Source organism: Hemitrygon akajei, chromosome 7 (genome assembly GCF_048418815.1).
Source record: "Hemitrygon akajei chromosome 7, sHemAka1.3, whole genome shotgun sequence".
NCBI classification, from domain to species: domain Eukaryota; kingdom Metazoa; phylum Chordata; class Chondrichthyes; order Myliobatiformes; family Dasyatidae; genus Hemitrygon; species Hemitrygon akajei.
The window spans coordinates 137629950-137652630 of NC_133130.1; the positions used below are offsets into that span (position 1 = coordinate 137629950).

The 22681-nt window shown below is 43.3% G+C and overlaps 1 protein-coding gene across 1 annotated transcript in view; it reads left to right on the top strand.

Annotated features, from left to right (window-relative positions):
• LOC140730960 (uncharacterized) overlaps positions 1-22681 on the top strand; it is a 405020-nt gene that overhangs the window by 266270 nt on the left and 116069 nt on the right. The window contains exons 26-32 of the mRNA XM_073052071.1: positions 262-315; positions 1353-1406; positions 5952-5996; positions 10117-10170; positions 12897-12941; positions 14349-14402; positions 17021-17074. Coding sequence (XP_072908172.1) covers positions 262-315; positions 1353-1406; positions 5952-5996; positions 10117-10170; positions 12897-12941; positions 14349-14402; positions 17021-17074 — 360 coding nt within the window. The remainder of the gene's footprint in view (positions 1-261; positions 316-1352; positions 1407-5951; positions 5997-10116; positions 10171-12896; positions 12942-14348; positions 14403-17020; positions 17075-22681) is intronic.

The window sequence follows — 22681 nt, forward strand, 5'->3', positions numbered from 1 at the left end:
ACCATGGACAATGTCCACATATGTACAACCAGATCTCTACATACAGTCATCTGTCCAGGTGAATGGCTTTGACCCAAAACATTGATTCTCCTTTTCCTTCCCCAACACGGCCTGATCCATTGGGTTCCTCCATTATCTTGTTCGTTGATGAGTTTCCAGTGTCTGTGATCTCTTGTATCTACAGCCAGATCTTGCCCATTTCTCTCCCCTCCTTTTGAAAGCAAATGCTATCAGCAACTTTTCCTTTGATGCTTTCTTCAGGGTGAAGATGGAGTCATGGGCCTTCAGGGGCAACAAGGAGCTGTGGGACCCAAGGTCAGTTTGGAGAGCTCTGCACATCTATCTAAATACCAACTGAGGTATGATCTCTGTGATCAACAGGAACACTCAATTACCTCTGATTTCAGCCCCACTGTTTGTTGGATAATGCAGTCTGAATGGATTCCTGTGTGGACTCTCCCACCTCTTCTGGAGAGGTGATGTGTAAGCATGTCATCTGTACTGGAATCATGGTAACCAACTGGCTGAGGTTATTTTCCCTTGAGTAGAAAGGACTGGGGGGGGGTGTTAATTGATGTGTATAAAATTTCAAGGGCCAAATTCCCTTGTGGGTATCAAAAATCAGGTGGCATTAAAACATCTGGTATGAGAATAAGATGGAAAACGGCAGCCATGATGGCATAGCGGTCAGTGTGATGCGATCAAAGTTCTGGGCGACGGAGTTTGGAGTTCAATTTCAGTACCACTTGTAAGGAGTGACCATGTAGGTTTCCTCCCACAGTCCAAAGACATCCCAATTAGTAGATCAATTGGTCATTGTAAATTGTCCTGTAATTAGACTCGTGTTAAATAGGTGGGTTGCTGAGCAGTGTAGCTCATTGGTCCAGAAGGTCTTGTTCTGTATCTCTGAATAAAATAAATAGGTAAAACATTTTTACTCATATAGTAGTTGAAGCCGAAACTTCCTGCCTACAAAGGTGATAGAGGCTGAAGACCATTTTATTCTGAATGCACTTAAAGAACTGTGATCTGTAGGCCTACAGTACATGTACTGGAAAGTGGGGTTAGGCTGGGGAGCACTTCAACGTGATGAGCTGGTAAATTTTCCATGATAATCCACATATTTCCACCTGGTTTGGTCTTCACTATTTGTCCACCAAACAGAGAGAGATTCGGAGGGGATATGTGACTGCCTTCTGCATCCTTCTATTATCATTAGACAAATCACATGACCGTGAATTTGAGCGAACACATTGTGATTTCTGTTGAATACTTTGAAGAGAACTTGTCGATCTCCCTTTACTAATACCATTACCTGCTGCTGCTTTCCCTTTGTTTTTCAAATATCTCAGGGTAACAGAGGAGCTGACGGCCCCAAAGGAATACATGGATCCAGAGGACACAGGGTTAGTATTTACCAGTATTCTGAAGGAGTCTGTGCAAGGAAGAGCAGTTTTATAAGGGAGAGGAAACCCCTCAGATGGCATATGCGATCGAGGTGTGCTGACTGACTGTGGAATCAACCTTATTTTCATGCACCTGTTTGTAAGAAGGCTTCCCCCACCATCAACATCAGAAGCTTACTCTTCTATATCTATACTCCACTGGGAATATGACACAGGCTGTGAAGTAGCACTCATACTGTTCTTCTTTCAAAAGAAACTTCCATTGGATTTTAGACCAAAGAGATTCTGCAGAAACTGTAAATCTTGAGCCACTCACACAAAGTGCTAGAGGAACTCAGCAGGTCGGCATCATCCAGGCAGAGAAATAAACAATCGTTTCTTCCATTGGGTTTTATTTTTTGCTAATGATATCACATCTTCCTTGTGATATTTACTGAGTAAACACAAATAAAAAAAACCCAAGTACTGGAAATCTGACACAAGTTTGGAGGATGCTCGAAACACCAGTTAGGCAGCTTCTATGGAAAGCAAACCAGAGTTGATGTTGACAATGAGAAGGACAGTTCTAGGCCATGGGGCAATATTGATCAGTGGATAAGAAGGGTAGAGCAATGGCAGAAGGAAATTAATCCTGATAAGTGCAAGGTAATGCATTTTGGGAGGTCTGAGAGTAGGATATACAGTGAATGGTGGGGCTGTAATTAGTACTGAGGAACAAATGCAAGGATAACAGAAAATGTCAACACAGTTAGGTAAGTTGGTCATAAACACAGGAGAATCTTCAGATACTGGAATTCCAGAGCAACACATAAAATACCGGAGGAACTCAGCAGGTCAGGGAGCATCTATGGAGAGGATAAATAGTTGACGTTTATCAGGACCCGATGGAAGAGTCTTGGCCTAAAAAGTTGAATGTTTATTCCTCTCGATAGTTGCTGTCTGACCTGCTGAGCTCCTCCAGCATTTTGTACATTGGTGAAGGATGCACCAACTAGCTTTCATCAGCCAGGATTGAGAATATCATAGCAAACAGGTTATGGCACGCTGAATCACATGCTCTTGTGGTTACCTGATATTAGGCAGGACAAAAGTTCTCTATAGAGATGATGCAGGTGGAATTCATAAGGATTTTTTCTTGGGATGAATGTATAAGTTAGAAGGAGGGTCTGGATAGATCTTAAAGTGGAGAAGGTTGAGGATGGATCCAATAAAATTATAAAGGGAGTGGATCAGTTAAGTAGTGGCAGAGTTATCTAAAACTAGACAGCATTGGTTTGGAGTAAGGGATGAGAGGTTTACAGGAGAACTTTCTGAGGAAGAATTTTCTCACCAAGGGGGTGGACGAAGTCTGGAACGCAGTGGCTGAGGGGATGGAGGGAGTAGGGACTCATACAAGGTTTTACAAGTGTTTGGGTAAGCAGTTGAATAGTCAAGCTGCAGCAAGGGATTGACCATGTGCTGGTAGATTGGATTGGTGTCACTGGGAAGCATAGAGATGGTGAGCTAAGGGGTTCTTTCTCTGCAGTTTCACCATAAACTCAGGTTGAGGACTCTTTCACCTGACACAGTAACTCTATCCATTTTCCCATCTGTGATATATCTGTTACTGCTGTTCTGGTATCAGATGAATATTCCCAATTGGTGCCGATGTCCATTACACCATAGGACACTGAAGCAGAATTAAGCCGTTTAACCTATGGAGCCTGCACTGCCATTCAATCATGCCTGATTTATTTTTCTCTCTCAGCCTATTCTTCTGCCTTCTCCCTATAATCTTTGATACCTTTACTAACCAAGAACATATCAGTCTCTGCTTTAAATATACCCAATGACTTGACCTCCACAGCCCTCTGTGACAATGAATTCCACCACCCTCCGGCTTAAAAAAAATCCTCATTTCATTTCTAAAGGGATATTCTTTTATTCTGAGGTTGTACCCTCTGGTTCTAGACTCTCCCACTACTAGAAACATCTTCTCCATGTCTATTCTATCCAAATCTTTCATTATCCAGTAGGTTTCAATGAGATCCCCGTTATCCTTCTAAACTCTAGCAAGTACAGGCCCGGAGCCATCAAACGCTCCTCACACATTAATTGCTTCACCACCTCTGGACCCTCTCCAATGTGAGCACATTCTTCCTCAGATACGGGGCCCAGTATTGCTCACAATACCCCAAATGTGGTCAGATCAATGCCTTGTAAGTTCACTTTCATCCTACTTGATATTTATACCAAAACTCTAAAATCCGAATTAATATTTTTTCCAAATATATTTAATTATCATGAGTACTAATTTTGGTGAAGAGAGAGAAGCATCTCAGAAAGGATCCTGCTGCTAGAAATCTGAGATGCTGGTAAAGTTGAAATACTCAGCAGGTCGGGAGGAGAAGAATGGAGGACGATGATCCTCCAGGAGCAATCCCATTCCCTACACCCACCCCCATCCAGCTCACGCACCTGGCCTGCCTACCCTCCCCTATCCTCCCACATTCTGAATAACAGCTTCCCCACCGAGCTTCCCATGCCACCACTCAAACACTGGGCTTACAACCCCGTAAATATTTGGGGTTGGACATCGTTTGTGTGTGACAAGGAACTGTATGCTTTCACAAAGTGGTGAGTCGAGCAAGGAGGGATCACGTTTACACAGAAGCTTTGCAACTCCTGCATTGAACTGCAGCTGATGTATGTAGTTACATATACAGTATTCAGTTGTTGGAATTTGATTACGCATTTGGATGTCAGTAATAATGCTTACTGTTACCCCCACAAAGTCTGCTTTCCAAAGCAGAGTCCTGCTGAAGGGTTTCGGCCTGAAAAGTCTACTGTACGCTTTTTCCACGAATGCTGCCTGGCCTGCTGAGTTCCTCCAGCGTTTTGTGTGTGAGGCTTGGATTTCCAGCATCTGCAGATCTCCTCTTGTTTGTGTTTCCAAAGCAGAGTTCACTTTCACTGCGAGAGTCAAGTCCATAGTAACCTGTCAGGTTTGATTACATAAAAAGCAGCTCAGAATAATGGTCATCAGGGCCTTCACACAAAGTGGTCACTCACTGCCAATGTGCTGACAAGTCCCTTACTAATTTTTTATCGATGCAGCATAGAAATCAGCCTATGTAGATGCATCACAGTTTGCTATGGCAGCTGCTCTGCCCAGGGAACTGCAGAAAGTTGTGAATGCAGCCCAGACCATCACACTAAACAACCTCCCACCCATAGACTGCGTCTACACTTTTCGCTGCCTTGTGGAAGCAACCGACGCAATTGTGGACCCCTCCCAGCCTGGTTATCCTCTCGTCTCCTTTCCAGTTAGGCAGAAGATGCAAAAGCCTGAGAACATGAACCACCATACTCAATACACCGCTTCTATCACACTGCTATCACTCTGGAATGCACCTCTCATAACCTAAAAGATAAACTCTTGATTTCCCGATCTACCCCACTGGGGCTCTTGCAGTTCAGCTATCGACCTCACTGCATTTTCTCTGGAATGCATTCTGCATTCTGCTTTCTTTTTACTACCACAGAGTAATTATGTACGAAATAATCTGAATGGCTGGGTAAACAAAAGCTTTCTGTATACGTGACAACAATAAGCCAATGCTAAAACCAGTACTGTTTACAGGGATTTCTGAATCAGATTTTGAAACATGTTTCCTGTAAGTCAGTTCCTGAGGGGTTGAACCAAGCTCCCTGTGGCTGGTGGTTTCCACGGGGATCTGCCAACACTCCAGCTAAGGACATCCCGGATTTACGCAGATCTGTTGGGAATGTTGGCATCCCAAGTGGCAGGTGCCTGTGTCACGCCGCTCTGTCAGTGTGGAGCCGGGTCATGCTGGGATTCCCCAGCAATACACCAGCGTACCCTCCCCAACCACACCAGGTCAGCCAGACCTAGTGAATGAGTAGAAACGCCCAGCAATCCGAAGGGGAATTGTTAGCACTCTGGAGTAACTGGGAAAATGTAAATGGACCATGAAGTTATTTATTCCTCACTTAATATCCTTAATTAACTTTAGTGTTTCCAAGGGATTTAAATCCATTCAATTAATTTGTGTGGATTTTTTTTTGTTTGTATTATTTGGACCAATTTTAATGAGATTTGAATAACAGTGAAAAGACTTGCCAGCTTTGACAGGTGGCAGAACTTTGCCTCCATCTTTGATGCCTGTCAAAGAGCCTAGGGCAGGTACTCAGTTCCCTGAAAATTCTAGGCAATTGGGCCCACTGGACACCACCTGAATATGTTAGATTCCTGCACAAGGTGTGTAGGCATTGGGTTCAAGCAGCAGGCTGAATCCAATCGTTTCTGGTCGAATGATTCTCCAAGGAAGGTACTGAACTGGAATGAACATATGAAGGTGGATGCTCCATTAGTGCATCCACAATGTCACAATGGGTTATTAGATTTACACCTCTCTTCCTTCACTCTTCCAGACCCTAGAATTACCTCAGTAGAGAATACATTGCCGAGTGAACCAATTTTACAGTCTGCAAAATTATCTGCTTGATCTATTGTGTAAAATGTCTGTACATTTCTTTAAACAGGGACGCATGGGTCAGCAAGGTTTAGTGGGATTGCCTGGTTTAACAGTAAGTGAACTTCCTGAAATGTGCTGGTTTAAATTTTCTGTAAGTAGGACATGTGCACTGAATGCAATTGTTGAATAGTATGAAGTCAAGTTGAGCACAGATTGTCCGTGCAGTTCCATAAGGCTATTCTGCGGGTTTTCAAAGAGCTATCCACTGATATTGTATGTAATATTTTGCAGGAGAAAGATGGAAATGGTGTAGCTCAGTTTATAGTAACACGGCTCACTTAAATCCAGTCAAAAGCCAACTGATTGAATTTTAAACTGTAGTCAATTGAAAGCAGATCGCAAATGTATTTGTTCAATAATCAACTAGTCCCTGGCATCAATTTCATAAAATGGTAACACTAAAAAACCACAGGAAGAGCTTAGTTCCTCAGTGTGAACATTACCAATAGCCCATCCCGGTCCAACCACACTGATGGCACAGCCAAGAAAACTCACCAACCCCTCTACTTCCTCAGAGGCTAAAGAAATTCGGCATGTTCCCATTGAATCTTACCGATTTTTATTGATGCAACACAGAAAGCATCCTATCTGGGTGCATAGGGGTCGGTATGGTAACTGTCTGCAGAGTTGTGGACACAGCTGAGCACATCACAGCAAAGAGTCTCCCCACTATGGAATCTGTCTGTACTTCTCAGTACCTCAGTAAAGCAGCTAACATAACCAAGGATCTCTCATCCTGGATACTCTTCCTTCTCACCCTACCCATTGGACAGAAGATACAAAAGCCTGATTGCATGTACCACCAGGCTCCAGGACAGCTTGTATCCTGCTGTTATCAGACTCATGAATAGATCTCCTGCACAATAAGACTGACTCCTGGTCTCACAATCAACCTCCTTATTTTGCATTCTATCTTGCAGTACACTTTTTTTGGTTGCTTTTACACTTTATTCCGCATTGTTATTTTTAACCCTATTTTAGATCAATGCATGAGTAATGATTTGACCTGTATAACAGTATGCACGACAAGCTTTCCCCTGTATTGACAATAATAAACCAATAACAATACCAATTTTCCAGTTACGCTCCCGGACAGGAGCTGAATCATATTATGAAACACTACAGGCAGTTTCACATCACAGAGATCCTGACTAATCCCCACTGCTGGAGCTGCAGAATAATTATGAAATAAGATTCTCCATTTGTTCCACTGGCAGGAGAACATCTCACACCCTCTTGAATTCAAACTGGCAGCAATGTAGCTCCAGATGACGACGAGACATTCGGACCTCTCTGAATTGTCTTCTCTTGATTTGCTTTTAAGGATGTGAAATTCATGTGGGGCAGTATATTGAATATCTCTTCCAGATTTAGTTTTCATTTGAAGTCACTTGCCTGGGTGTTATGGAGCAGCTACTGACAGATCTGTGGAGCACTGTTGGCAGAAAGCAGTGTGTAGGTTAATATGTGGACTTGGATTCTGCTCCTGGAAGTCAGAAATAGGCTGTAGGTCATATGGCAGCACACATAAGGTCCAACTCTACCACTGCACTAAGCATTAGACCATAACTGAGTTCAGTTTTGCTGGTTGAAGGGGTCAGATGCTTGTCACATTGCTCCCTCAGTTTCAGACAGTATGTTGGGTTGCTGAAACAAAGTTTTCAGGTTAAAGTCTGCAATAAGTAATGGCTTATTTTAAACTCAGAGAGTCACAGAGAATGTAACAAGTCCTTTAAACTGACCACAACCCATCGAGAGTCTCTTCGAAAGTGGCCACACAGGTTGATAGGGATATGGTGTGATTGCATTATCGTTGGCAGGATTTCAGATGGTGATGACAAGGCATACAGGAGTGAGATAGATCAGCTGGCTGCGTTGTGTCGCAACAGCAACTTTGCACTCAACGTCAGCAAGACCAAGTAATTGATTGTGGACTTCAGGAAGAAGTCGAGGGAATGTACACCAATCCTCATTGAGTGATCAGCAGTGGAAAGGGTGAGCAGTTTCAGGTTCCTGGATGTCAACATCTCTGAGGATCTATCCTCGGCCCAACATAATGATGCAGTTACAAATAAGGCATGACAGTGACCATATTTTATAAGGAGTTTGGAGAGAATTGGTATGTCACCAAAGACTCTCACAAATTTCTACAGATGTGCCATGGAGAACACTCTTTTCACTATCTGGTATGGAGAGGCCACTGAACAGGATGGAAAAAGCTGCAAAAAGTTGTAAAATCAGCTTGTTCCATCATGGGCACCAGCCTCCACAGCATCCAGGACACTTTCAAAAGGCAACGTCTCAAAAAGTTGGCATCCATCATTAAGAACCCCATCACTCAGGACACGTCCTCTTCTCAGTGCTACCGTCGAGGAGGAGATGCACGCACTCAGCGATTCCGGAACACCTTCTTCCCTTCTACCATCAGATTTCTAAATGGACAAAGAACCTATGAACACCACCTCACCACTTTTTTGTTTTTGCTCTTGCTCTCTTTTTGCACTACTTATATTATTTTTTATAAATATTTCTTATTGCAATTTATATTTTTTCTTATTTTTCATATTGTATTTACTGCTGCCACAAATCAAAACATTTCATGACATATACCAGTGATTTTAAACATGACTCTAATTCTGATCAGTCAAGGCATTGACATCATAGAAGCATAGAGCACTACAGCACAGAAACTGGCCAATCAGCCCATCTGGTCTATGCTAGCCCAATCTTCTGCCAAATTCAATTTATTTGCACCTGAATCATATCTTTCCAAGCCCCTTTCATCCATGTACCTATCCAAACTTCTCTTAATGTTACCATTGAATCCAATCGACCATTTCTGCTGGCAGCTTGTACCACACTTGAACCAACTTTAAGTGAAGTTCCCCCCCTCAAATTCTCCTTGAATAGTTCATCTTACACCCTAAACCTATGTACTCGTGTTTTAGTCTGACACAACTGGAGGAGAAAAAGAATATACTGTATATATTTTATTATTGAGATAGAGTGTGGAATAGGCTCTAGCAGCTCTTCAAGCCACATGGCCCAGCAGCCCCCAATTTAATACCAGCCTACTGACAGGACAATTTGCAATGACCAATTAACCTACAACTCTATCATGGCACTAAAATCCTGCATTCGCTCTATCCGTACCCCTCATAATTCTGTATACCTCTGTAAGATCTCCCTCATTTTCCTGCCGACAGGGAGCCTATTCGATCTATCCCTACAACTCAGTTTCTCGTGTCCTGGCAACATCCATATAAATTGTTTCTGCACTCTTTCACGTTTACTGATATAGGGCGGGTAGGTTCAAGGATCAGAAAGTTATGTTGCAGATTTATGAACCACTGGTTAGGTTGTATCTGGAATATTGCATTCATTTCTGGTTGACAACTGTCCTGGCACCTGACTTCAAATGAAGGACATCAAGGCTTTGGAGAAGGTGCAGAAATTTACCAGGATGAGAGGGCATGTGCTGTAAGGAGAGTTTGGTCAAACTTGGGTTGTTTTCTCTGCAGTGTCAGAGGGTGGGGGAAAACTTGATAGGAGTTTATGAAATTATGAGCAGCATAGAAAGAGAAGACGTCGGTATCAATACCCCAGAGTCACAAAATCTACCAGAGGGAAGTGTTTTACAGTGAGTGCTGAATGGTGGAATACACTGACAGGGGTGGTGGTGGTAGTGAAGGCATTTTAGAAGCTCTTAGACAAGCACGTGAATGTACAGATAAGGAGGGATATACACAACATGCATGCAGAAGAAATTAGTTTAATTAGCATTGTTAGCTTAATTGTGGGCTGGGAGGCCTGTTACTGAATTGTACTGTTCTATATTCATTGGTCTAGGAGGCACTGAGTTATACAACACTGAACAGGCCATTCGGCCCAATTCATCCATGCTGACCAAGATGTCTATCTGACCTACACCCGGTGTGAAATATCTTTTCATTTTCATGCCTTTGGTTTGCAAATCCTGGTAACATACAGGATTTACACTGTTGCTTCAAATTCCTTTTCAACCAAATATACTCCATTTTATATTTAATAGGAAATCTCAAAACTCTCTATTAGTAAGGGCTTAAGTTATTTTCAAGTTTTTATTGTGAGTGTGTCTGAAATGTTGTTATATTGTATACAGTTTGATTCAAAATGTGTTTTAATCTCCACAGGGATTTAAAGGCCAGCAAGGAATACAGGGTCCCGAAGGAAAGTCTGGTACACAGGTTCCCATTCTGTACTTTTAATACAGATTACAACCATTTCACATCCTGTGTAAATGTTACTTGCTATAATGTCTGTTATTGGAGAGAAAAGGCTTGCGTTAAATTGTTACGTCTTTGATAGTGATTTCTGAATCTGCTAGTTTTAAAATCAGCAATCTGCAGTGGCGTAGCTGTTAGCACTGTAATATCATACTGCGCCAAAGTAGCGTAACATTTAGCACAACACTATTGCAGTTTGGGATGTTCCAGAGTTTGGAGTTCAGTTCTGGCACTGTCTGGAAAGTGTTGGTACGTTCTCCCTCCAGGTGCTCTGGTTTCCTCCCACAGTCCAAAGACATACTGGTTAGTAGATTAACTAGTCATTATAAATTGCCCTATGATTATGCTGGGGTTAAATAGATGGGTGGTTGGGGGATGTGAGGCTCTTTGGGCCAGAAGGGCTTGTTCACACTGCGTCTCTAAGTAAAATAAAAATAGAACGTTTTATTCATCAGCGTAAAGGTGCTTTGTAAGTGTAAGCTATTGCTGGTGGATCAGTATTAATGTTCTATATCTGGTATGGTGATACCCCATCTGCCATGTCTAACAGCTTACTCACTGAAGGAGTCCCACCAGACCCAGCAGATGAGCTGTTTCTCTCAGCCTGTGTCCTCCTGCCACTGTTGGCCCAGGGCAGCACCATGGTCCTGCAGCCACACTGTCACGGGACCAGCTGCGGTGTGGTTTCTCCGAGAGGTGTGAGCGTGGTACTGGCACTGGGCATTTGGAAATGAGGCCCTGTCTACAAACTTCAGACAACTCATACTGCTAAGAAAGTGTAAATGATTTTAAAAGATATAAACAAAAATTAAAAGGACATGAAAATTAAATGCAACAATTATCTGAGGACTGACTGGGACCTGAAAAGATGTGGGAGCTATGTGTGGTGTGAAGCTAAGAGTCTTACCTGGCTCCTTCCATTCAGCAGCCCGTGGAACATTCTAGATTCTCATCAAGAGGTCATTTGTGCCTACAGCTACTCTCCAGCATATTGCTAACTTTTGGTAATCAGTAACAACCTCAAGCACATCTGGCCCATATTGCAAAGATCATTGGCGTGTGTTGCAATAATATCACTGTCTAGGTCAGTGATTCACTGGGAATTACAGAGCTCTTGAAGCAGGATGTCTGAACCATCAGTTTTGTTTATCTATCCAACAGTGACCTACCGGGATTGGTTCGTTAATAGGGTGATGGCTGATCTTAGTATAACCCTATTCCTACAGTGCCCTTCACTTCCCTAGTTTATCAAGTATCTGTCCATCTTTGCCTTGAACAATATCCACAGACGCTCCTACTGTCTGAGGAAGAGGGCTCAAAACACTCATAGTCCTGTCAGAGAAAGTGTTTTGCCTCGCCTCCTAAATATTGAGAGCATCTGCCTGGTATAGAAGCTGCTAATCTTGACTGCTGGGCACGGCAGAGAGTGGTACGGACAGCCCAGCGCATCTGTGGATGTGAACGTCCTTCCACTACAGCAGCGTGTGAGTACAGAAGGCCTGGAAGATCATTAGATACATTAGACTTATAAATTCACATGTCTGTACACTGCGAAAGAGTCATAATGCAAAGATTTTTACTCCCTCACGTTGTGGGATGAATGTAAGATTTAAATAAATAATGTATATGGAAGATCCAACTTTGGAGTTGTACATGGTATAATAGTGATCCATCTAGCTCATTAAGTTATGCCACCATCTCATCGCCAATCTCGTCTTCCTAATTTCTCTCTAGCCCTGCAAGGCCTTTCATTTTAACAACTTTCCAAAAATCCTTCTCAAACTTTTATCCCACCGTTCAGGTTGATGTTCTTCAGCAGCCTTTTGTGGAATTGCTTCCAAATCTTCTGAGTTCTTACAAATAAAGCCAAAATCTTGAAAGATGCTCTTTCAGCATTATGAATCTGATGATCCATGAATCTGCTCCCATTCAAAGTCCACTGGAATGCAATTGATTTCTGTTTGAAGCTTCTGAATTTTATATAACCATATAACAATTACAGCACGGAAACAGGCCATCTCGGCCCTTCTAGTCCGTGCCAAATGCTTACTCTCACCTAGTCCCACCGACTTGCACTCAGCCCATAACCCTCCATTCCTTCCCTGTCCATATACCTATCCAATTTTACTTTAAATGACAATACCGAACCTGCCTCTACCACTTCTACTGGAAGCTCATTCCACACAGCTACCACTCTCTGAGTAAAGAAATTCCCCCTCATGTTACTCTTTAACTTTTGCCCCCTAAGTCTCAACTCATGTCCTCTTGTTTGAATCTCCCCTACTCTTAATGGAAAAAGCCTATCCACGTCCACGTCAACTCTATCTATCCCCCTCATAATTTTAAATACCTCTATCAAGTCCCCCGCTCAACCTTCTATACTCCAAAGAATAAAGACCTAACTTGTTCAACCTTTCTCTGTAACTTAGGTGCTGAAACCCAGGTAACATTCTAGTAAATCTTCTCTGTACTCTGTCTATTTTGTTGACATCTTTCCTATAATTCGGTGACCAGTTTAATGTTGGTTTAATCTTAAATCAATCAGTTCTAGCGAGTGGCAGTTTGAAGCAGATATTTAAGATGAACTCTGAATGTCAGTGAAAATGTTGATCATTGGTGAGAAACCCATCCTGCCCCATCACACAAGTAAATTAATGTAAATATTCTGTTTTTATATTGTTTCACAGGGCGAGTCTGGCTCTCCTGGTGAACCTGGGATAAAAGGACCCCAAGTGAGTGTTATATTCATTTCTCAAACCTTTTCTGTACAATTTATTTCAATTCTGAAATTTCCAGGATTATGGATTTCTATTTCATGCTCCTATCTAACTGGCATCCCACACTTTTCTGATATTGGGCAGGTGGTTGAGCTATGGGTCAATCTTCAGGCAATTTTGCTTTGAGACAGGGTCAGAGGAGGTCTATACTGACTGATGTTGACTGCAGTCCAAAGGCCTCTATGCTTTGTTAAGCGATAGCCAATATGCAAGTGTATCCCACAAGTTAACAGATTCACACACCAACAATTATTTAAACCGCATCTCTGTTGTGGAGGTCTTGAAATAAATTCCATTTTATTTCCAAAGAAAACTACGATTTTTCACAGTCATGGCCAGATTTGTGCTCAAGCTTGGGCATCTCTGTACACAAAGTCCATCAGCAGATTTTTCCAGCTTCATGTAATTAAAGGTCAGGTATTAACCATATAACCATATAACAATCACAGCACGGAAACAGGCCATTCCGGCCCTCCTAGTCCGTGCCGAACTCTTAATCTCACCTAGTCCCACCTACCCGCACTCAGCCCATAACCCTCCACTCCTTTCCTGTCCATATACCTATCCAATTTTACCTTAAATGACACAACTGAACTGGCCTCTACTACTTCTACAGGAAGCTCATTCCACACAGCTATCACTCTCTGAGTAAAGAAATACCCCCTCGTGTTTCCCTTAAACTTTTGCCCCCTAACTCTCAAATCATGTCCTCTCGTTTGAATCTCCCCTACTCTCAATGGAAACAGTCTATTCACGTCAACTCTATCTATCCCTCTCAACATTTTAAATACCTCGATCAAATCCCCCCTCAACCTTCTACGCTCCAATGAATAGAGACCTAACTTGTTCAACCTTTCTCTGTAACTTAAGTGCTGAAACCCAGGTAACATCCTAGTAAATCATCTCTGCACTCTCTCTAATTACTGGAGTAAATTGCAACAAGCTATTTCCGAATTGTCTCATATCAGTCCTGAAGGTTAACCAGGAATCAGCCAACCTCAGAGACCTCACTTCATAGAACAGTCAGCGTGCTCTAAAACTCTAAGACATAATGAAGAAGCCAGTTGTAGTCTCAAGGTAATGAATTCCATTCCTGCCATAAGATGAAGAACATAAAATGCAGGAGTGAGGAGGTTTTCTTGAGGTCATTGCATAACTAGTCAATTTTGGATTCTCCACCGTAGGATCCAGTTGTTTTGAAGAGCTATAGGTCAATGCCAGATCATAGCTAAAACATGCATTTCCATCCACCCATACTAATGTTCTGCCGCCAACACTACAGGTTTTACAAACTTAGATAAAAGTTATTGAGTATTCGAACGCATGCTTATTGTATTTCACTGAAATGTCCTTTGTTTTCAGGGTTTTAGAGGGATGAGAGGTGATCGAGGAACAGATGGAGCAACAGGACCTCCTGTAAGGAAACCACCGCACAAACTGATGGACTTGCTCTGAGTTTGTGATGTAATTTTACATTTGGGCATAGTGCAAGCCATACCGAAGAACTTAGTTCATCCAGCACACTCAGGAATTTGGTGCTATCAGATGTTGTTCTTTAGAATACACCAACATACTTTTAATTCATTTTCAGTACAGTATCTAGAGGTATAATATATACTTCCAGAGAACCAGGTGGGTTTCAAGAGAGTTTGGGAAAAAGTTTGGATGAGTTTGAGGGGAAAATGGGAAGCATCACCCAGTGAGACAGTTTCTGAATAATCAGATGGCAGATTACAGTTTTATTGATAATTGACTGCCTTTTAAATTGTTCAGCTTTTAAGTTTCTGACTTCCATTGTACTAGCACTGATTCACTACCTCCAGCTGTGAGTTCTATATTCCTCCCTCATGTCCCTTCTCAGAACAAATCCTTTGTGCGATCATTCAGTGATTTAATTTGATTCAGTGTCCGTTTTGACAGACCATTTAGATAGGTAGTGTATTTTAGAATCATAGAGTCGTGTAGTATGGAAACTGTCCTTTCAACCCGCCACAACCCTGCTGACCTTTCAGTCCATTTGCCTGCATTGGGACCGTACCCTTCTATGCCTTGCCTACTGAGTCACCCACCGCCAAACAGAAACTTGCCTTGTAAAGCCCCTTGAAACTTTCCCCTCTCACCATAAACCTATGCCCTTTACTATTTGTCAGTTCCATCCTCGAAAAACGACCATTATCTACCCGATCTGTGTACTCCTCTATCATCTTACATACTCCTATTTGATCAGATCTCAGCCTCCTTCACTCCAGAAAAGAACTGTCCCATGATATACATTCCCTCTCCATAACTGGTCCCCTAATTCAAGCAAATGATAAATTTGAGGGTCTTCCATGTGATAGCAAAGTACAAAGGTCTAGAGTTGGAATGAGGAATATCACAACTTTAAAAAAAAGATGTTCTTAAGACGTTGGAGTGGCAGGTAGTGTTCTTGGTGCAGTACTGAGTGTTTTTTTTCATTCTGAGTATCTTGTATTTGTATCCTTCTTTCAGGAAACAAAATGAAGTTTCAATGTAACTGTCATTAATGACCAGACGGGACAATCACATTTATAGAAAACACATTTCATTGCCTGCATTTTTGCCGTGAATTATGCAAACATGTGCAAAGTTCAAAGAAAATGTATTATCAAAGTACATATATAACTCTGAGATTCATTTTCTTGTGGGCATTTTCAATAAATCCATAATAGAATAATCACCGTAATAGAATCAATGAAAGACCGCACCAACTTGGGCGTCAAACCATTGTGCTGAATACAACAAACTGTAAATACAGAATGAAAGAAATAATAATAGAAAATAAATAAATAAGCAATTAATATCAAAACATGATAAAGAGCCCTTGAAAATGAGTCCATGGGTTGTGGGAATATTTCAGTGATAGAGCAACTGAGGTTATTCCCTTTGGTTCTAAAGCCTGATGATGAGGGGTAATAACTGTTCCTGAACCTGGTGGTGAGAGTCCTGAGGATCCTGCACCTTCTTCCTGATGGTAGCAGTGAAAAGAGAGCATGTCCTGGGTGGTGGGGGTCCTTGATGATAGATGCTGCTTTCCTGCCACAATGCTTCATGTACAAACGTAGATGTGCTCACTGGTGGGGAGGACTTTGCTTGTGAATCCACTACTTCTTGCAGTTACTTTTTGTAGGATTTTCCATTGCAGACAACGCCTCATGTTCCAGCCTTCATCTTCTAGCTATTGCTGCATGGAGAATTTTACCCTCTGAGGTTCTCACTCTGAACTTAACTTTCTCTTTTCATGGATTTTGTTCAAAGCACTGTAATTCACTCCATTCAGCTTTGTGCTGCTTGTGCATCTTCTGTCCAGTCAGAGTGCACAACGCTGCTGACTGGCAGAGAATCAACGTTGTCAGTGGCTGACATCAGTGAAGTGAATCAGTGTATAAAGCTCATTTAGACATGACTGGCTTGATATTCTACTGTGCACACAAAGCTCAAGATAGGGTGGACCCTGAATGTCAAAGCTAGTCCCAAGTGAGGGACCAAGGCCAGATAAAAGGCAGACCCCCTAGAGCCAATGCCAAAGGCTAAATGGCCCCTCTCTTTATCCAGGTGAGTTTCTGATTGTCCCCAGCACCAAGTACCCTTCCCCACACCACTAAGGTCTGCAAACTCCCCAACCACCCCCACTATCTCCCAGCATATCTCATCATGCTCAGAGGCAAACTCCATAGTTAGAACATGAGGCTTTGTGAGGTACCATCAAATCCTAAAGTCTTGCACCAAGTTCGTGTGGCTCCACACTGCCCCTTGCCTACTGTAAATCACATTTTTACAGTCATTGCACTTTCTAGGTTTCCCATTGTTCTATATTTTAATGGCTTCTCTTCACCGATGGTGGCTTCACCCTTGGAGCCCACTCAGGTTAGCCAATAAAAATATCCAACAGTGGTGCTGAATTAATTCAGCTCGAGTTACTTCATTAGCAGTTGTAAATGATTCCGTCCACACTATGATGTATACAGCTGTTTTCACATCAATGTTTATGGAGTAATTTTCACTGCTCTTTACAGGGCCCTCCGGGATGCCCAGGAGCTGATGGGATTACCGGCCGAAAAGGAGAAAGAGTAAGCAATCAAACTGGTGCACAGATCTGTCGTAGAGCTGAGGGAAATGCAGATACTGGAGACACTGGGTCTAACCTGAACACAAGAAGCAGTTGTCCCTTGAGACTGCCCCAACAATAAAGTTAATCATGCCAACTTTCAAACGCAACACTATTTTTCTGTACTTTTTCTTATATTTCCAACAACTGAAGCAACAAGTGATCGACGATATCATTGCAATCAATGACTGAGCCTCTACAACAGTCCAGATCAAGAATCCCAAAGATTCAGAACACATTGAGTCATATGGCACAGATTTATTAGACAAGATGGACTGTCCTTGATCAGACCCCACTTGGAGTACTGTGCTCAGTTCTGGTCGCCTCACTACAGGAAGGATGTGGAAACCATAGAAAGGGTGCAGAGGAGATTTACAAGGATGTTGCCTGGATTGGAGCGTGTGCCTTATGAGAATAGGTTGAGCGAACTTGGCCTTTTCTCCTTGGAGTGACGGAGTGTGAGAGGTGACCTGATAGAAGTGTATAAGATGATGAGAGCCATTGATCATGTGGATAGCCAGAGGCTTTTTCCCAGAGCTGAAATAGCTAACATGAGCGGGCATAGTATTAAAGTGCTTAGATGTAGGTACAGAGGGGATGTCAGGGTAAGTTTTCCCACATAGAGTGTGGTGGGTGCTTGGAATGCACTACCAGTGAAGGTGGTAGAAGTGGACAAATTAGTCTTTTAAGAGACTCTTAGATAGGTATAGGAGCTTAGAAAAATAGAGGGCTATGCGGCAGGGGAATTCTAGGCAGCTTCTAGAGTATGTTACATGGTTGGCACAGCATTGTGGGCCGAAGGGCCTGTAACATGCTGTAGATTTCTATGTTGTATGTCCAGGAAGGCCTGTTGTCTCTGCCTGCTCTTGCCCTACTGAACTTGTGTCCTCATAGCTCAATTCCACTCTTTCCTCCGTGGTTCAGTCCCTTGCTGTCATGCTGGTGTAGCTGGTCCAGATGTCTATGGAAGGTGGAGTTCTTGTGCTGCTCTTGCATAACCTCCTTGGAGCTCTCACGGATGCTGCTACGAGCTTCTTGAGTTACCTTGGGTTAGCACCTAAGTCCCTCAAGCTTATTGAATGTTGCCTGGTCGCCTTTGGTCTGCGAAGCCACTACGAAAGCTCTTCCCACCAGGTTGAGCCTTTCACGTGTGCTCAGACCTAATACTGGCTGTACTCGCTTTCCAGTATTCAGGAGCTGTGCCTTTCGGTGCTGTCCCTTGTGCCTGAAGGTTACTATACAGCCCCCCCCCCCCTCTTTACTGGTACGTTCTCTCCAGTGTGGCCTGTCACTTCTCACCTCTGGGTAAATCTTGCCCTTTACTCAGAGTCTTGCAATTATCCATGGATAACAGATTCACTGGGCTCCAGTGTCAAGCTTGGATGGAGTAACTGTCTCATTCACAGTCACTGAAATGATCCATCACGTTTTACCAGCACCAGCAGTCTGCAGAGAACCTACAAAGACTTCCACCATTTACTCAGCAACTGTGTGAACCTTTCTCTTGGCAGCCCCAGCTTTGTGACACTTCGCAAAATGGTTCTTCTTCACAGTTATTGCCGGGCTTTCCATAAGCAGGACGCGTCTTTGGGATGGGCCTACTTCCACATTCGCTGCATTTACTGTTTGAGCCTACCTCTGTTGCTTTGGAAAACGGCTTGTGATCTGCCCGTTTTCACAGCATGCACTGCTGCTACTGTTCTGTGCAGCACCTTACCTTGTGATCGTGGGGTCGCTGCTGCCTCACACATATTCACATTAAATACTTTTCACGGAGCAATTTTTCTCTGAGCCCATTATCTGGGATTCCACAAACTATTTTGTCTCTGACTATTGAGTCTCTCGAACTTCCAAACTCACAGGGTTTGCTCAGATTGTGAAGCTCAGCTCAGTATTGGTCAAAGCTAACACCTTGTTTCTGGTCACAGGAAAATAACTTATCTTTCAAATACGATGTTGTTACTTGGGACAAAATACTCCTCAAATTCTGTCTTTGGTGCCCACTTCAAAGTCTGCCTCATCAATTTGAAAGCTGTTATAGATGTCCCAAGCATCTTTACCAGTTACGTATAGAAAGATATGATGCTTGTAATTTTTTTCTTCTAATTAAACTTCAGAAGTTGTTTTCTAATCCTTTGAGGTCTATCGGTTTCTCTTTGTTTTCAATATCTGATAATGGCTTTTGTTCACTGTGAACCTGAGCTTGGCCGTAACTGGCCATTATATTGTCCTCCTGGACCTCATTGTCAAATCCTTGACTTTCCTCCTCTTTGTCAGAAGTCTCTCTTGTGTTGAACTTTTTCACGTGTGTGAGGTTCCTTGCACACTGCACTCCAGTTGAAGATTTAACTACCACTTGATTTCTTGTTTTCCTCAGCACCCTGTGTGGTGTTGTGTTGACAGGTGTGGTGAGTTTGTCCACTTTTTCTTGCTGGATAAGCGCCGTGTCCCCAACTTCTACAGCAGACTCTTGTGCTCCTTTGTGATCGTCTGCAAACAGCTTGTACTTTCCCTTTCGTTCTGCGTCCCGATCTCATACTTCCAGTTTTGCTGTGTGTACCACCTTGATATCTGGTAACTTCCCCCCTCATTTTGCAGTTCTAGACAAGTTTGGCTGGACTTTTTCCTGTTCCACACATCTGTACACAGTCACATACTTTCTCCAGTCTCTCCCAGTAGTCTCGACAGTGGGTCTGCAATGTTCTGTTCCCCTGGCATGTGTGTGGCTCTGTAGTCATATACTATAATTGCAATCTCTATGTGCATGCATGGTTTTAATCTTGGGCTGTAAATCATCTCCAAAGGTTTCTGATCTGTTAGCAAGTCACAAACTTGATATAAAGGTGAAGTCTTTCACAGGCCCATACTAGTGCTGAAGCTTCTCACTCTGTCTGTGAGTATTTTCATTCGCAGTCTGTGAGACTACAGCTCACAGAGCAGACATTTCTTCATTTTGTTTTTGCAGGAGCACTAGCCCCAGTCTGACTGGGCTGGCAACTGCTATTATTTAGTTGGCACATCTTCATCAAAATAGGCCAGTGTAGCTGCTCTTGCGAGCTCCTCCTTTAGGGCTTTGAATGCTTGTTTCTGTTCTTCTCCGAACTTGAACCAGGTGTCCTTCTTGGTCAATCGTCTGAGTGGTTCTGGCGAAGTTGCAAACTGTGGTATGAATCTGCTGCTGTAGCCAACAAGACCTAGGAAACTCCTCACTTCCATGACGTTTTGTGGTTCACAAACATCCATTACTGCTCGCACTCTCTTCTTAATTGGTACGATGCCTTTCTGTGACCAGAGAATTCACACGAAAGGTAGTCTGTCCGTGTTGAACTGACATTTCTTTGGGTTCAGTGTCAGTCCGCACTCATTGAGTCTCTTTAAGACTGCGTGCGGTCTCTCATAGTGCAGTTTTTGGTTAGGCACACGTACCATCACATCATCTGAGATGTTCTCGACTCCTTCAGTTCCAGCTAACACATTTGCTATCTCATGCTGGTACTGCTCACTGGCTGATGACACACCAAGTATCAGTCTCTTGTACATATACACCCAATTATGCTCAGCAAACATAGTTACCTCTCTAGATTCTGGGGTTAGTTCTAGCTGGTAATAACCCCATTTCAAGTCTAGTTTGTCAAACACCGTCACTCCATTCATGCCGTGTAGTATCTCATCGAGAGTTGGAATGGGATATCTCTCCCATTGCTTCATTTGCATTTCTCACGTTAAGGCACATTCTGGTGTCCTTGTCAAGTTTCATTAAAATTACCAGTGGGTTAACCCATGGACTTGGGCCTTCAACCTTCTCAATACTCTCCACTTTCATTAGCTATTCTTTTTTTTTTCTCAACAGCCACCCTTAAGTTGTAAGGTGTGCTTCTGAGTGGCTGGGCCACAGGCTTTACCTCTGGATCAATGTACAGTCAGATCTGCTCAGTGTTCAGCTTTCCTCCCCCCTCAAACACTTTTGGGTACTGCAACTTTTATAAACCTACTGATTCCTGGTTATCTCGACTATGCCTCTTCCCACCCTGTCTCCTGTACAAATGCCATTCCCTGTTCTCAGGTTCTTCGCCTCCACCACATCTGTTCCCAGATGTGGCTTTCCATTCCAGCGGGGTTTCCCTCTCTCCACTGTTGATGCTGCCCTCATCTCAGCCATTTATTGAACATACGCCACCTCCCCACTACCTTAACATTGACAGAGTTCCTCTTGTCCTTGCCTACCACCTCATGAGCCTCCACATCCAAAACATTATCCTCTGCGACTTCCACAATATCCAAAGGGATCCTACCCCTCCACTTCACTTTCCACAGGGATCACTCTCTCCATGATTCCCTTGTCCATTCATCCCTCGCCGTTAATCTCTCTCCAGGCACTTATTTCTGCGAGTGGCCTAGGTGCTACACCTGTCCATTCACCTCCTCCCTCACCTCCATTCAGGGCCACAAACAGTCCATCCAGGTGAGTCAACACTTTACCTGTGAATCTGCCAGGGTCGTCTATTTGTGTCTGGTGCTCTCAATGCAGCCACTTCTACATTGGTGAGACCCATCGTAAGTGGGATGACTGCTTTGTCGAGCACCCCTGCGCCATCCGTCACAAGCATGTCTTCCCAGTGACCAAACATCTTAATTGCAATTCCTATTTCCGTTCTAGGTGTCAGTTCATGGCTTCCTCCTGTGCCAAAATGAGGCCACCTTCAGCGTGGGGGAGCAACACCTTATTACTCCGTCAGTGCACCCATATCGATTTCTCCTTCCGGTGAACAAATTACCACCCCCTCCCTTCTTCGATTCCCCCACTCTGACCCTTCTCCTCACCTGCCTATCGCTTCCTCCTGAGTCCCCTCCTCCTTCCCCTTCTCCCTTGATCCACTCTCCTCTCCTACCAGATTTTTCCTTCTCAAGCCCTTGACCTTTCACAACCACCTGGCTTTGCCTATCACCTTCCAGCTGCCCTCCTTCCCCCCACCCCACCCTTTTATTCTGGCTTCTTCCCCCTTCCTTCTCAGTCCTGAAGAAGGATCTTGGCCCAAAACACTGACTGTTTATTCTTTTTCATACACTCTGCCTGACCTGTTGAGTTCCTCCAGCATCTTATATATGTTGCTTCGGAAATAGGTTGTTTAGTCCGTCTAGTCCATGCCCATTAAAATTCCCAACTAAACTCAACCCATTTGCCCACATTTGGCCCATATCCCTCAAAACCTTTCCTATCCCTGTATCTGTCCAAGTACCTTTTGAATGTTCTTAATATCTCCGTCTTTACTGTCTGCTCTGCAAGCTCATTCCATGTACTGACCACGCTCTGTGTGGAAAAAGTTGCCCTTCGGGTTCCAACTAAATTTCTTTCCTTTTATGGTAAACATATGCTCAAACTCTCTCCTTAAGTCAGACCCTCCAGTCCCAGCAACATACTCATAAGTCTTTCCGGCACTCTTTCGGGCTTAATGGCGCCTTTCCCGTAGCAGGTTGACCAAAACTGAACCTGATCTTCAAAGTGCAGCCACACCAATGTCTTGCACAACTGCATCATTAAATCCCAGTTTCTATACTCGAGGATATCATG